Raw genomic sequence first — 14,546 nt, forward strand, 5'->3', positions numbered from 1 at the left:
CAGTGTCATGAGTTTAGAAAACACCCAAGTATAAAGTGTGTTTGTTGTGCATGTGTTTGTGTCTGACTCACTCATGATGGACTGGTTGGAGTAGGGGTAGCCTACAGAATCAGGTCCAGGAATGATCCCTGTGCTCGGAAGCTCGGGTGTCCCTCCGTTCTGGATCTATACACGACACACATACACACACATATCAGTTGTGTAAAGACAGATCACTTTCAACCTGAGCTAACATTGTTTTCATTCTGTCCTCAGATATCTTTGTGTTTGTCCGCAGGACAGACACTAAGAGTGTTACCAACCATGCCTTTTTAATGTGCATTTTCAATTTGTGCATAAAAACATGAGTAGAAACAGCAAAAATGCAAAAAGGTGTCCAATTACTGAAAAAAGGGTGCTTGGAGGAGATGGAAATGGTGTACTGATAATAGGTAAATGCGACTAAGTGGAAGGGAATGAGATTCAGTGAATAAATGATGACAAGCAGTCATGATGTACCATTATTGCATAAACCACTGCAAGCTCTCTTCATAGTCTCTGACGGCTTTTAACAGCTTATGTATGCACACAGGGCTGTTAGCAGAACTCTTTTAATAGCAGCGCTGTAATATTAGTTATTCAAAACGGTCTATTTCCATTGTCCAGTGTTCTCCCTGTTATTTCATTGCTTTCCTTCGCTTAAGGTCTGACTGGTGCTCTTGTAACTACATCATCTTGCTGCTCCCTCTTCTTCTGCGGTGCCTGGACTGGAGAATTAGCGCCACCTACTGCTTATCTCAATTAACCATCTCCCAGTATTGGCAAAAAGTTGTGGACGGAAAAGCACAGGAATCTGCATTTTCTTTCTTAAGTATCAGCTAGTATTTAATCGTTCAGAGTGTTTAATTGCACCCGGATGAGGATAATTACACTGCAGCTATTGGGTTATTTACACTCATCTCTATGATGCGATGTTGGGCGGCTGTAGCTCTGGAAGTAAAGTGGGTCGTCCACTAAATGGAAGATCAGCAATTTGATCCTAGACTCCTCTGGGCCACATGTCGAAGTATCTTTGGGCGAGATACTAAACCCCAAATTGCTGTTTAAAACCGAGTAGCAGGCAGCACATTTTATGGTAGCCTCGGCCAACAGTGTGTGAATTTATGTGTGAATGGGTGAATGAGACAAGTAGTGTGGAATCATTTCGAGTGGTTTAAACACTAGAAAAGTGTGACACAAGTCCATTTACCATTTATTATCGATCCCACTGCATGCTGTGATTGGCTAGTCAAAGTCAGAGATGGGTGGGATCAGGGCAAAGAGGTCATTGTTAGGGAGAGTAGCCAATCTTGGATATTCTCTGAGATTAATGAGGTTAATTTAAGAGAAAAAAATCACCAATGAACTGCCAGAAAGTCAGGTGATGTAGTATAAAGAGCAACAGAGTCCACAGAGGGAGTAAGATGTGGAGACTGAAGTTTGAGTCCTGTGTGAGTCCATGTTGGCTTATTAATTTTAGACTTAGTCAACTTATTATCTTCAGATTTTAGGATGTATAAAGCTGCTGAATGCACACTGTGTGCACAAACTTTAACACAATAGCTGAACTGACCCTTGCTAACCTCATATTTCGATGTAGTAAGGATACTCACTGTCTTTTTTTAATTTTTCCCAGTGAGAAGCAAGCATATGTAGCCGCCTAGAGAAAAAGCACTGTGCCCAGAGCATGACATTTCATATGTGCTGCTAAAGCACAATTACAATTAGGGAAAGTGAATTTAATTAACTGCAATGGAATATAACAGGTAAACTCATTAAGTGAAGTAGCAAATAAAAAGGCAGAGTGTGAGCTGTGAGGAGATAAACTCCAGTCGTTATGTGTCGTTGTGTTGGTTGTGTCTTAGGCTGTGACATACACTGACATATCTTGCTGCATCTATGGCGCTGACACTATTTTCTCCAGGTAGATGCTGCATTTTAGTCTGGCTAAAAAGTGAATCAAAATCTTGGAGTTACATTTACTCTTTGTGAAGAACTTTGTTCTGATGTGTTCATATGTGCTACATTATAGCAGGAAATGTTGCTCTGTCTCCACCTGACTCAAAGTGAGAAAAGCCCGTTTGTGGGAGCAGATCGGCCGGGGGACACTGGATGTTGCTCGTTAGTATTGTGCTTTCATCACCGTACCATTAGAAGCTCATTGTTAACTGTGTGATCAAGCGCCCTGCCACTGCTTCTTTGCTGAAGAAAAATGCATTTCTCCACCATTTTAGTTGAGCAGTTGTGCTTATTTTACTTCTACTGTTACTTTATTGGGCACTGGTTTTGGCTTTTTGCTGCTTAAACTCTTAGTATCTTGTATATTTTGAACATTTTGATACTTGTACTTAATACTCTATTGTTTTAAAAACTGGGCCCAGTGTGTGACTCTGACCCAAGGAACCCTCTGGTCGTAACTGGTTTGTGTTACTGTAATTTGAAGCATTCTCTGGCACAAGAATTTCTTTCAGGATGAATTAAGTTCTACTGAACTGAATGTATTTTGCTGCTTTTGTCATTTTCAGCAAACATTAATTAGGCTGCCATGCAACACTGCAGTATTTCTGCATTCTCAGTCAACAAGAGGGAACAATAACTGTTCACTATTTCAGTCCGGGATTAAAAAAGGATTCACATTCAACAAGGTGATTTGAAACTGAAGTCAGATTTAATAAAATGCTATCAAACCTCAACCTCATGAAGGAAGCTCTGTGTGTATGTGTGTGTGTGTGTGTGTGTGTGTGTGTGTGTGTGTGTGTGTGTGTGTGTGCGCGTGCTACCTTCTTGCCCCCTGGGGAGCAGGTGTCAGGTGGAGGGGTGCTGGTGATGTTCAGAGGGCTGGAGCCACAGCTGGAGGGGGAGGAGCCTCGAATCCTGACAGATATGACACAGATGGTTTTAATGATTTTGGAAAAGGCTTCACATTTTATAGATTACATTTCCTGATCAAAAACCTGCAGTGAGTCATATTTTTTTTTTTACTTTATAACAGCTAAAAATATCCCCATCCTAAGACATGTGACCTACATTCAACAATTGTTAACACTTATACTGAAATTTGTCAGCGTTGCCATGACAATAGGTAGAAAGTCTATCCATCAGCGGAGACAATCGGTATAATTTTAGCAGCACAGCAGCTATCTGAGTCAGCGTTAGTCTGGGCGGGAGAGCCTGCAGTGTGAACACACTGTCCTATTTTACACTGTGAACAACTTCTGATACTCCTTCATTTTACTGTCTTGTGTTTTTCACATTATCTGAAATGATTTAGTACATAAAAAGTGAAATTTTCTCCAAAAGGTTGAGTCCTGCACACTTTACAAGTTTCCCATTTGCCTAGCACGTACAGCAGCTTCTGATATGTGACAAAGCATGGCATAATGTCTCTGTGTGTCGCCTCTATCACCATCATCTACTTTAAAAGCTAGACCACAGGGATTTTCCAGTGAAGGACCAACAGACTTTTTCAAATTCACTGCTTTCATCTGCTCTCACCTCTGGATCTCCATCACTTCCTCTGCAATCATGCGTCCAATCTTGCCGGCTCCTGCTCTCGTGCCACCGGGGATGCCAGGAACCGTCTGCAGCGCCCGCCTTCCTCCACCTACCAATCAACAGCAATCAGGATAAGGAGATTTGATTCATTGTGAAGAATAAATGATTCATTGGGGGGGATGAAGGACAGTGGTGGTAAATCAGCCAAACATGAAGGAGTTTTGTGCATTTGTTAAAAGCAGTATTTTACCCTCTGAGGTGAGAACACTGTCCATACTCTGTGGTGAGGCAGCAGATTGAGGGTAGTCTGATCCCTCCATCATAGGACACCTGGCGAGAGAAAACATACATATGGAAACATGTACTTTATGTGATGTACTTCTATAGTTTCACAGATGAGTGCTCCTGTCTACTTACGACACAACAGTGTTAGTGGAGACGATGTACTCCACCTCCTTGGTCCAGGGGTTCATGAAGCTGAACCATCGGCTCCTCAGCGTGATGAAGGAGCCGTCTTTGATCTTGAATTTGTAACAGTTGGTGTTAATCTTCTCTCTCATCTGCAGCACTGTGGACAAAAGTAAACACATACACATACTGAAGACTCATTTGCTTCATTCAGTCACATCACTATAACATCCACTAAGTTATACTTTGTATCTGTATCATCTGTAATGTAATGTGATTTTACGTTGTCATCTTTTAAAGATTTTTTGGGGCTTTTTTGCTTTTATTCGATTGTACAGATAAACAGGAAAGAGGGGACAGAGAGAGGGGACAACTTGTAGCAAAGGGCCACAGAGTGGAATCCAACCGGGGCTGCTGCTAGGGACTCATCCTGCATGGAGAGCACGCTTTACCAGGTGACCAGGGAGCCCATACATTCTTTGCATGATGCTGCTTTAGGCCCTGATCACACAGACACATTGCTAGAAACGCATCACTGGCTAAACCATTGTTTATTTATAGTGCGGCACTCTCTTGCACAGTGTGTCACTTTTTTCTAGTGATTTTTAGATGCGCAGAAAAGTTAAAATATTCTCAACTTTTCAGGACAAGCAGTGGAGTCGTATCACTCTGTTTATGTGGTTATTGATGCTGGTATGTGGTAAGAACAGTGGGACAAATGCGATGGAAGACTGATATTGGTGGTATTTAATTACGAATAAGATCAAAACATTATTCAAATCTTAATCGTGGAGATGGCAGGTGAATCTCACTGGTGAGTATAATATCCTTAACTGTGCTGATAAACAGGCTAGCTAACTACTTAGCTGTTGGACTGTAAGAGGGCTGTGGCGTATCAGAGAAGGAAGGGGGAATCATATCTCATGACAGTTTCATGTAGGCTTCTGTCTTTTTGAAGGCTGATTTTTTTTTGAAGTAGCCGTGTCTGTAGCAACACTTCTCAGTGTGATCGGGGCCTTACTCCTTATTCATTCATTCTCTCCAGACTCATGTAGGGATGACACCTGACGATGCTTCAAATATGCATGTTTCTGCAAAGAGGCTACAAATTCTATAACATGGATGCTTCACATACATCTTAACCCTACAGCACAGATTATCTATACAAGCAGCACAGTTTCAAGGTGGACACCCAAGATTAGTGCCACCAATTCAGTATCTGACCAAATGTCTCCCCTTCTGTTCCTGAGTTATGATATTGCTTTTGCAGAACATTATGATGTCACACTGAAAGTGACATTTGACCTTTTGGATATAAAATGTCATCACTTCATCATTTTATCCTTTTTGACATTTGTGTTAAATGTTGTCATTATCTGTAAATGAATTCTTGAGTTATGGCCAAAAAACAATTTGACCAAAATCCAATCGGTTCATCAGAGTCCAAGTGGACGTTCATGCCAAAATTGAGTAAATTCCTTCAAGGTGCTTCTGAGATGTAGCGTTCACAAGAACGGCACAAATGGATGGACAGACAACCCAAAAACATAATGCCTCTGGCCATGGCTGTCGCAGGTGCAGAGGCAAAACAAAATCTCACGGAAGGTACCTTGTCTGTGGCACTCTGCCAGGTGGCCAATGTCGTCCTGGTGGAAATACTCATAGAAGGAGGTTCCCAGCAGCTCCTGGGGCAGGTAGGCTAGGATGGCTGTGGCTCTGGAGGGACAGACAGACAGACACAGAGAAAGGTTGTGTTTACTTTACCTTCTGGTATGTGGCTCCTCACAACTGAGTAATAAAGCAAAGAAGTGCTCAACACGCTGATCTGCAGCAAAAACTAAAGCAGTTGGCCAGCAAATATATATTAATGTTAGCCGCATTCTCCAATTTTAGGATGTGTTGAAAATCAGACAGATATAGAAAGTATTCAGCAAGGAAAGACTCTGAAACTCCAATGTGTGTCCCCGCACACAATCATGTAAACTTGGTTTTTCATCCATTATCTATCATCTGTAAACTCTTCTTTTTTTTAAAAAGATTTTTCAGGCTTTTGCCTTTAATTGACAGGAGAGAGTGAAATGGGGAGTGAGAGAGAGTGGGGGGATGACATGCAGCAAACGGTTGTTGCAGCGAGGCATCACCTCTGTATATGGGGCGCTGGCACTATCCATGGGGTACACCCCAGACAGGTTGCCTGACTTGTTTTTCCTCAGAGGGAAATTTTAAAGGGACCACCTTCACAGATGGGTACATTGAACTGTAGGTTGTACAGCGTGTTTACTCCAGTGACCACTAGCAACCCTCGTCCCATCATTTTGCTTTTTCATATGTTGGTGGACTAGGGTTGCAGCAGTGGTAAGGTATACATTTCAATCTCAACTTTTTCTTTACTTTTTCTACAAACTTTCATTTAAAAATGTTTTCAAGTTTCAATTACAGTAATAAAAAGTTCTGATCAACCAAAAATAACCCTTCTGTTTTCAGTCCTTTAAGGCTCATTTTGACTTATAATTAATAACTTAATAATTCTGTAAATACCGTGATACCGTAAAACCGCAATATTTTCAGTTATCGTAGTGTGAAAACCTCATACTGTTACAGACAAATTCGCCTGATCTTAAATGGTCTTTAGACTGCGCTGGAGGCACAGATAACAATGGGCTGAAGAAACCTTCAGTTCCTTAAAAAGACTTCCCAAAAACTTTGGGTCAAAGCACGGTTCAGAGAAACTTTGGGTAAGTGGGAATGTGATAATGGTAGTGGTATGGTGCAATGTAAAACCAGGATCACATACAATCATGTAATACAGCCAAATGCCAAATGCTACTCTATCCATGTATTTTCAAGAGATCACTGTGGGTCTCTCTCCTGCTTTCTGATATTTTACCCAAAAAGACCAAACATGCTTCAGTACAGAGTGATCCGCAACACCACTGTTCACTACACACCCCAAAATGACAGCACAGATACGTTTAGGAAGATGTGGCCTCAAAAATCTGTTTAGAATTTGGCACCTGTTGAGCTTAATATTTCCATCATACAAAAAAAATCAGAAGCCTCAGTATGATCTAAGATAAATCCCACTGAATGCTCCCCACCCACTTTTTTTTGTCTCACCTCTGGTCGACGAAGACAAACTTGCCGTCGATTGCGTGTCGGGAGACGTATTCTGTGGGCTTCACCCTGATGTCTGCCAGGCTGGGTTGGGGGACGATGTGGGGGTGCAGGCGGCCGATGGCTACCAGGCAGCTCAGGTTACAGCCCTCGTTGTCTGGCTCGTTGTCCTCATCAAGACCCATCTTGGTGGGTGGCCAGCTCTTTAGGTAGCCTGTGCTGTGGATGGTGCAGAAGCTCTTACGGTCGGCTGTAAGGAGGGGAGGAGACAGGCAGAGAGACGTGTTAGACGGTATTATTGGAACCGGACTGGGACCATCTTAGTGGGATGTCATCCTCATGCTGTGGGGATGATGGGGGATTTTTACAGCTCAGTGAACTGAATGCTTTGATTTATGATTATAAAACCAGCACCCAGTGGTTCACCACATTAAAAACTGTTATAAAACAGGATAGAAACACCGTATGTAAGATTTTTAATGCTGTCTTGAAGAGTATGAATACACTGAAAGATTTCATTTCATAATTATTAAAAAAATTCTTTGCAAACTACACATGCAAAAAAACCTAAATACTGGCCCACTCACATCTTTGGGTGACACTACAAATCAACTGTCATCTGCTTTGTTATTTAGTTGCTTTATTTTCCAAATCTGCTTCAACATAGTCCTACTGTATGTTAAGATTCATTACCATCTCATTCACACACAGTTTATGTCAAGATAAACCAAATTAAAATGCATCTATAATTATTATTTTAGACTACTGTTAGAAACATTGTTTAATGCATTTTGACATTTGAGGAATTCTTCTTAAATTCCGTTAATTTTAAAAATAAAAAACCTAAACAAGAAAATCCTGATCCAAGCATTATTACACAACCACGCTTAGTTTCTATTTTAAAACTGTACTGCCGAGTGACATTATTCACTGGAGGAAAATTTTGACTTCACAAAGTAACCTCAGCAGTGTGTTGTGGATTTTCCCTTACATCATCAAAACAAAAACGATTAAAAAAAACCCAAAACCACAAAAACAAAAAAACAAAAAAACAAAAAACAAAACAAAAAACCTCTCTTACAAGATTAGGATACTAAATTATCTCTTTAATAAGGGACCTTGTTTATAAATGGTACTTTCATCTCCTTCCAATAACTATTTGAATCAACACAGCTGTTGACACCAGGCCTCAAGGAAGTGGGCCAGGCTTTAAAGACAATTTTTGCAGTTGCCAAAAGGTGGAATTACATCATCATATGAAGCCCTGTGGCCCAAAGAGACCCTTCCCTTACATGGCAAAAGAGGCATCTGTAAACAGTAGATATTTTTTAGTGTCACAACCCCCGGAAAAGGACTTGTTTCACTCTCAGAATTTGATCCATTCAGTCAGATAACATTTGGAAAGTCTAGAAGAGCCAAATGGTTGAATCATTTTATCCTAATTCAAATTAGTAGCTAAACCAGAAGTAGCCGGCTCGGCCAGCAGAAGGTTCCTGCGCCTGCTCTATGGGCTACACAGTGCGGAAGCAGTGCCGATCAACCGGGTAATTTTACACATGGCAGTTGAACTTTTTTGGTTTTAAGCGCAACTGAGCAGCTTTTATAGGAATTCTTGCACTCAACGTTCGTACCTGCAGCTAGCTTCAAGTCCATTTACTATTTCTGTTCTATTCTATATTTATTTTACTCATATAACTCAAGTGATTGCGTGTTAAGATCTGCTGTCACGATATTAATCTGAAAAACACTGATACCATTTTCAATGCCGCTGGGAAAAATTCACATTGAGGGCATAACATGTACATTTCTTATTAAAAGATAAATATAACAATGCTATAACACAACAATGACACCTTTTCTTGACCTGGTTAGTAGCAGAGAACAGCAGAATGACTGTTGAAAACATTAACAATAAGAGAAAGCAAGAAAGCACAGCTGGTACTGGTGTATCAATTCTGTGGGAAAATAGTATTGAGACTGTTTCAAATATTCAGAATCAATGTGTATTGATAAACTGATATTCTTGACAACACTATTGGGATCTTAGTGCTGCCAAAAAGTCAGTGACCTATGAGCAGTTCCATCCCAGAACGTATCCTGTGTAGACATAGACAGAGGACTGACATTGCTGCTGACCAGCTGCTTTCACTATGCGGACAGTGTTATTATGATTAACAAGGTACCTGCCTTCAAGTTTTGCCAAAAAACAAAATAAAACAAAACAAAAAAAGAAATAAGAGAATTGCCTCCATATCTCAGTGCCCTGTGAGAATGGTTTGCTTGTTGATTTATGTTCTAAAAATTCAACAGTCATCTGAAATGAAAAGCTATTGTATCACCGTGTGCCTCTGAGGAGTTCAGCCAGTTTATAACATGACTGAACTATTTTTCTCCCCATTGTGACACACAAAGCACAACATCAGAGGGAGAATAAAGTTTGTCTGTATGAAATATTCAGCTCAACAATAAAAAATTCAACATGAATGGTGACATAACCAATCTAGGTTGCGTGACTACGAATGGCCTGTGAATGTTCTTCTGACGATAAAGATACTTTTAAGTTTATATTCAAGTTCAGTGACTGAGCATGGTGACATGCAGCCTGCCATATGTTTGATATGCTGTCAGGCCACTGCAATACAGATGACACAATGAACAGGACAGAAAGCCCCAGAAAAAAAAAAAAACAAGATGAAGACTTGTTTGAGTGTCATTAGCAGACAATGGATTCATGTTGATCTGAATAATGTAGGATATACTGTAGCTGGGTGCACTATGGCTGAACTACAAAAGCTGTCTGAGGACTTTTTACATAACTGAAGTAGTTCAAACACTATGGAGCTGTATCACTTCAATAGAGGAGAACATTACTTGTTTCCTGTCTTTAATTCAGAATCCCCTGTATATCACTATTTACCAGGACAGTATATAAACGCATTAAAGGGACAGTTCAGATTTTCTTTGAAGTGGGGTTGTATAGGGTACTCATTTATAGAGAGTGTATTACATATAGTAGATGTCAGTCAGCATGCCCCCAGTTTGGAAAAGCAGGCTGGAGTACAAACACAGAAGCTAAGCAATGTACTGCTGTGGACAGCAGAAAAACATATTTTAGCCACCTAAAAGAAGTCCCACCTAAAAGCAGTTTAAGTGAAAACTATATTGAGAGCATTTTCACCACTTGACCTTGCTGTCGCACAACGATTTACAACAGGGAAGCCGTTAACAGCTTCAGATCCACATCTACGCTCTCGTCAAAGCCACCAGACTCCATTGACAAAGTCAGTCGTTTTAGCGTACTGAATACGAGAGCTGCTGGTCTCCTGCTGCCTCCATCGGCTAGTTATTCAGTGTTATTGTGTGACTTTGGAAAATCCGAACTAACCCCTTCAATGCTAAAGTCACACAATAATACAAACAAACTTACTTATTGAGATACTAATAGACCGGCACTTCCTGTGTTCAGAGATAGTAAAACACTGTTTTTTCTGAATAGAGTCTGGCTGTCTGACAGTGATATAACAGCTTCACTTCCCCGTCAAAAATCACTGTCTTATGGTAAAGTGATGAAAATATTCTAAATATAATATACACTTCAACTAATACCATTTTTTTTAAGTAGCTAAATTTTGTTAGGTTGCTGACCCCTTCACAGCAGTACATTGATAAGCTTCCATGGTGCTACTCCAGCCTGGTTCTCCAGACTGACACCTACTGTAGGTAATACACCGACTATGGAAAAGAACCCCGTATAGCCCCACTTAAAAAATCTGAACTGTCACTTTAAGAGTGAAAACCCGGAGCCCCACTTTCGATGTCATCTAGAACTTCAGTTTCTAAAATTGCTGCATAGTGTGTCCCTACCCAAAAAGTTATAACTGCATAAATAGTGTTTCTTCTGCATTCATCACTGCTGACCTTGTAGTGTGCAAAGCTGACTCAGACCTTACACCTAACTTGTTTGGTTTGGTTGAAACAATCCCTAGTGTGTGCCTGTTTAGTGAAGTTTATTTTGACTGCTGTGAAAACTGCTAGTTGAGCCCCGATGTGAATTAAAGAACCACTTGAAAAAAATGAGCGTCGTTTCACTTCCCAGCACTTTCACTCTGGTACTGTTTGTTTGTGGCTTGAAAGCAAAACAGAACAACCTTTGTAATAGTAAGTGCGAATTTAGGATCAAGTCAAACTACTGCTTACACATTCTTGAGAACTGGGACAAAACCATACTTTCATGGGTTTTTGATTTTTACTCTTAAATTAGGCTGAGGAAATATATTTTAAAAGATCAAAGCAAATTTATCAATTTAAACGCAGCTGTAGTGAGTAGCCACTTTATTTTTCAAAGTTGCTCAGAGTTCTTTTAATGCTAATCAAAATACTCATTAAAATCATAATTCTTATTTAGTTCTGATTTATATGGGCTATGGAGTTGACATGTTAGGGTTGAGACACACCCAATAGCAATATTATTTCAAGGATTAATAAAAAAAAAAATAGAAATCGTATCAGCACTTGAGCAGCATTCCTGCCTTTTTGAAAACCAGGAAGTGAGTCAGGAGGATAAAGCTAGGATAAAGCTAACTCCTTTTATACTTGATTAATTGATGTTTTTGTGGAAATCTGGTGGAGTTGACAAAAATCTAGGACACATCTGTAAAAGGTCAACATTTTCACAAAAATTAGATTTTAAAAGAAAGATGACTGTGGCAGTACATTTTTACATCGATGTTGTCTGTATGTACTGTTAGTTTTAGATTTTGAAGGCTTTCACACATTTCTTAATTGTTTGAAGTTTTGAATTCTTGTCTGGGCCCAGGCTGTTTAAGCAGATCAAAATATTTTATAAATCATATTTTTTTCATACATATAAATCCTTTATAAATAATGTGTTACCACAGAAATAAAATTAGTGTGTTGATAATATGAGTGGGAATCACCAGAGGATCCATGATACAATATTATCACAGTATTTAAGTCACAATACAATATTACTGTGATTTTAAATATGTTGCCATATGCTGAGTATTTTGATAAAATATTATGTCCTTAATGGAAAACCTTGTCAACATCATTTTTATCTAATAAGATTAAGTTTTAAGTCTGTTCATCTCACTTTAGCCATTGTTTTGCAGCAGCAAAATGTATCTAGTTAGGGCTGCTCCTAACTAAGGATTTTCCTAGTCGACCAACTGTCGTCATTACGGGCCATTAGTCGACTAGTCGCCCACATGTTAACGATATATTTGATCATTAAATTATATATTTTGGGCAGGGCAACACAATGGTTTGCGTTCAAGGTCTAAGACAGAATAGTATCAGTAACATTGTTAACACTGTGCTACATTACAGAGAAATACAAAACCATACTAATGAGCCTTCATTAATATCGGCCTGTATTTTATCTGGCCGATAAAGTGCACGTCACACACTGAGCGAGCCGCCTGTTAATGACACTGTCGGCTAAGCAGTAATGATTGTGCTAAGTGGCTAATGGGCATGTAGCTACTTACATGTTTCAGATGATGCCTCATGTTTGTAGTCGACCAATGATAGGCAAATGTTTGCCTGCAGAGTTTACATATCACTTTGGGTTCATCCTTCACCTTCTCAAAATGATTCCACACTTTGGATTTCCTGCCCGACGTGTTATTATGGGCCGAACACATGCTGCGTCTTTAACAGTCTGGAAAAGTCAAGGTCGGGTTCTGGGCGCTACTCTTGAGACTTTTTTGTGCCAGCTTTCAAGAGTGCAGCGGCAGGTTGCATCTGAGGTTGCGGTTTATAGGTGCTGTTCATAAATGTGTAGGCCTGTCGTCCATGGGACAGATGTAAAGCTTAGGCAGCCATGCACTAAAATGATCAACTTTTCCGTATTTATCAGACTGAATATTTACAGAAGAAAGGAAAGATATCTGTCATCTGTGATTGGTTTGTTAAAGTGACTCCTGCCTGACTGCTGAGCATGGCCTCTTCCTGTGTTCGTCCTTTCAAATTAAATTCCCACATGCTCCAGTCATTAAAAGGTTTTGATTTATTCTGACAAGGCGCAGCTCCTAATAGAGTCCCTCCCCTACCTAAAGTTTAATTTGTATTTGTAATATTGACAATTTATATAAAAAAAAAATGAATTTTGCCACACAAAAACATTACAATACTCTGCTGTATCAATGTTTTCCCCCATCCCTAGTTAATAGGTTATAACTTTAAATGTTTTTGTCATAGGACATCATTTGTCCCAGTTCTCAATAATGTGTGTACTACTAATCCATCCTCTGATGGTGAACTATCAAGAGAGCAATTTTATATGCAATCTGTACAAGCAATGTAAATATTAACACAACATTGTTTTGTAACCATGGTGACATGTATATAAGCATCAGCATAAGAGTGTGGGGACTTTCCCTGATTAATCGGAGCATGAAAAGGAGCCCAGTGTGTGTTCTGCTTTCAGCAGTTCCTTATTAAGTACTGCAGTTCAGTGAGCACACAGCATCTATCAGCCCCTGAAATACTACATTATACAGCATCTCTTTTTCTACATGTTTGTCATTATTCATAACAAAAGGTCAAATAGAGGTCCCAACTAATAATGCTTATAATCAGTTGTTTCATTGCTCTTTGTGATGAGGCTCAGGAAAAAGAAGCATGGCCTCATGTCACTGCAATTTGATTTGCACATATGGGTCCATGTCACACTGATGTAATAAGTCAGCATGAACATGAAATGGACGACAGCTAAAAGGCAATATGTGAGCATATTTTTTCTAATTCAATTTTTTTTAAAATGTTGAAACATCCCACAGCTAAGCATCCATCAATTTAACACTTTTCTGCCATAAACAGTGTTGTAGTGTTGAGCTAAATGATACAATAATAATAATAATGTTGGGTAAATAAATATATAAATACATGCACTTAAAGAGGCCAACTTCCTTTGTTGTGTAATGGAGATGTTCTAATGCTAACTGAGGTGTGATTCCTGGCTCTAATAAAGATGTGCCTCTAAAAATACAAGAAGAGGAACACCAGGAAAGCAGGGCTTTAGCTTTCATAAGAAGGTAACAAAGACTGAAAAGAAACAGTGGTAAGTATGTGAGGTAACGCTGCAGAGCTGCTTCAAAGGGGCTGCTAGGAGAGGCAGACTTACATCTAGGGCAAGAGGTGAACTGTGGGTGACAGAATTTGAGTTTTAATTCCTGTTGTAAAAGAAAAAACAACATTGTACCTTTTTTCTTAGAGCAGGTGGAGGGAAAGTCTTTATCCTCTACTTTGACAGAGGGCCTGTTACACTTCATCCTGCAGAAAAACGACCGTCTGGCTCCAGAACAGAGTCTAGATGGACCGGGGGTGATGTCTGTCTTCACTGGAAGACCAGCTGCAAATAGACACATACCAACAGTTAACATAACGACACATTTCAAAACTACATTTCACTTGTTCAAACATTACTCTCTGCAGTGTTGGCAGCTGAAACTTCTTTGATGACAGGCATAAAATAACATTGGGAAAAA

The 14,546-nt window shown here is 39.7% G+C and overlaps 1 protein-coding gene across 2 annotated transcripts in view; it reads right to left on the reverse strand.

Annotated features, from left to right (window-relative positions):
• arntl1a (aryl hydrocarbon receptor nuclear translocator-like 1a) overlaps positions 1-14,546 on the reverse strand; it is a 50,338-nt gene that overhangs the window by 7,060 nt on the left and 28,732 nt on the right. For both annotated transcript variants that reach the window (XM_049574434.1, XM_049574435.1), the window contains exons 12-19: positions 14,261-14,410; positions 7,039-7,285; positions 5,531-5,637; positions 3,931-4,081; positions 3,764-3,843; positions 3,514-3,622; positions 2,799-2,892; positions 72-165 (exon numbers count right to left, since the gene is read on the reverse strand). In XM_049574434.1, coding sequence (XP_049430391.1) covers positions 72-165; positions 2,799-2,892; positions 3,514-3,622; positions 3,764-3,843; positions 3,931-4,081; positions 5,531-5,637; positions 7,039-7,285; positions 14,261-14,410 — 1,032 coding nt within the window. The remainder of the gene's footprint in view (positions 1-71; positions 166-2,798; positions 2,893-3,513; positions 3,623-3,763; positions 3,844-3,930; positions 4,082-5,530; positions 5,638-7,038; positions 7,286-14,260; positions 14,411-14,546) is intronic.

Source organism: Epinephelus fuscoguttatus, linkage group LG4, assembly GCF_011397635.1.
Source record: "Epinephelus fuscoguttatus linkage group LG4, E.fuscoguttatus.final_Chr_v1".
Classification (NCBI taxonomy): domain Eukaryota; kingdom Metazoa; phylum Chordata; class Actinopteri; order Perciformes; family Serranidae; genus Epinephelus; species Epinephelus fuscoguttatus.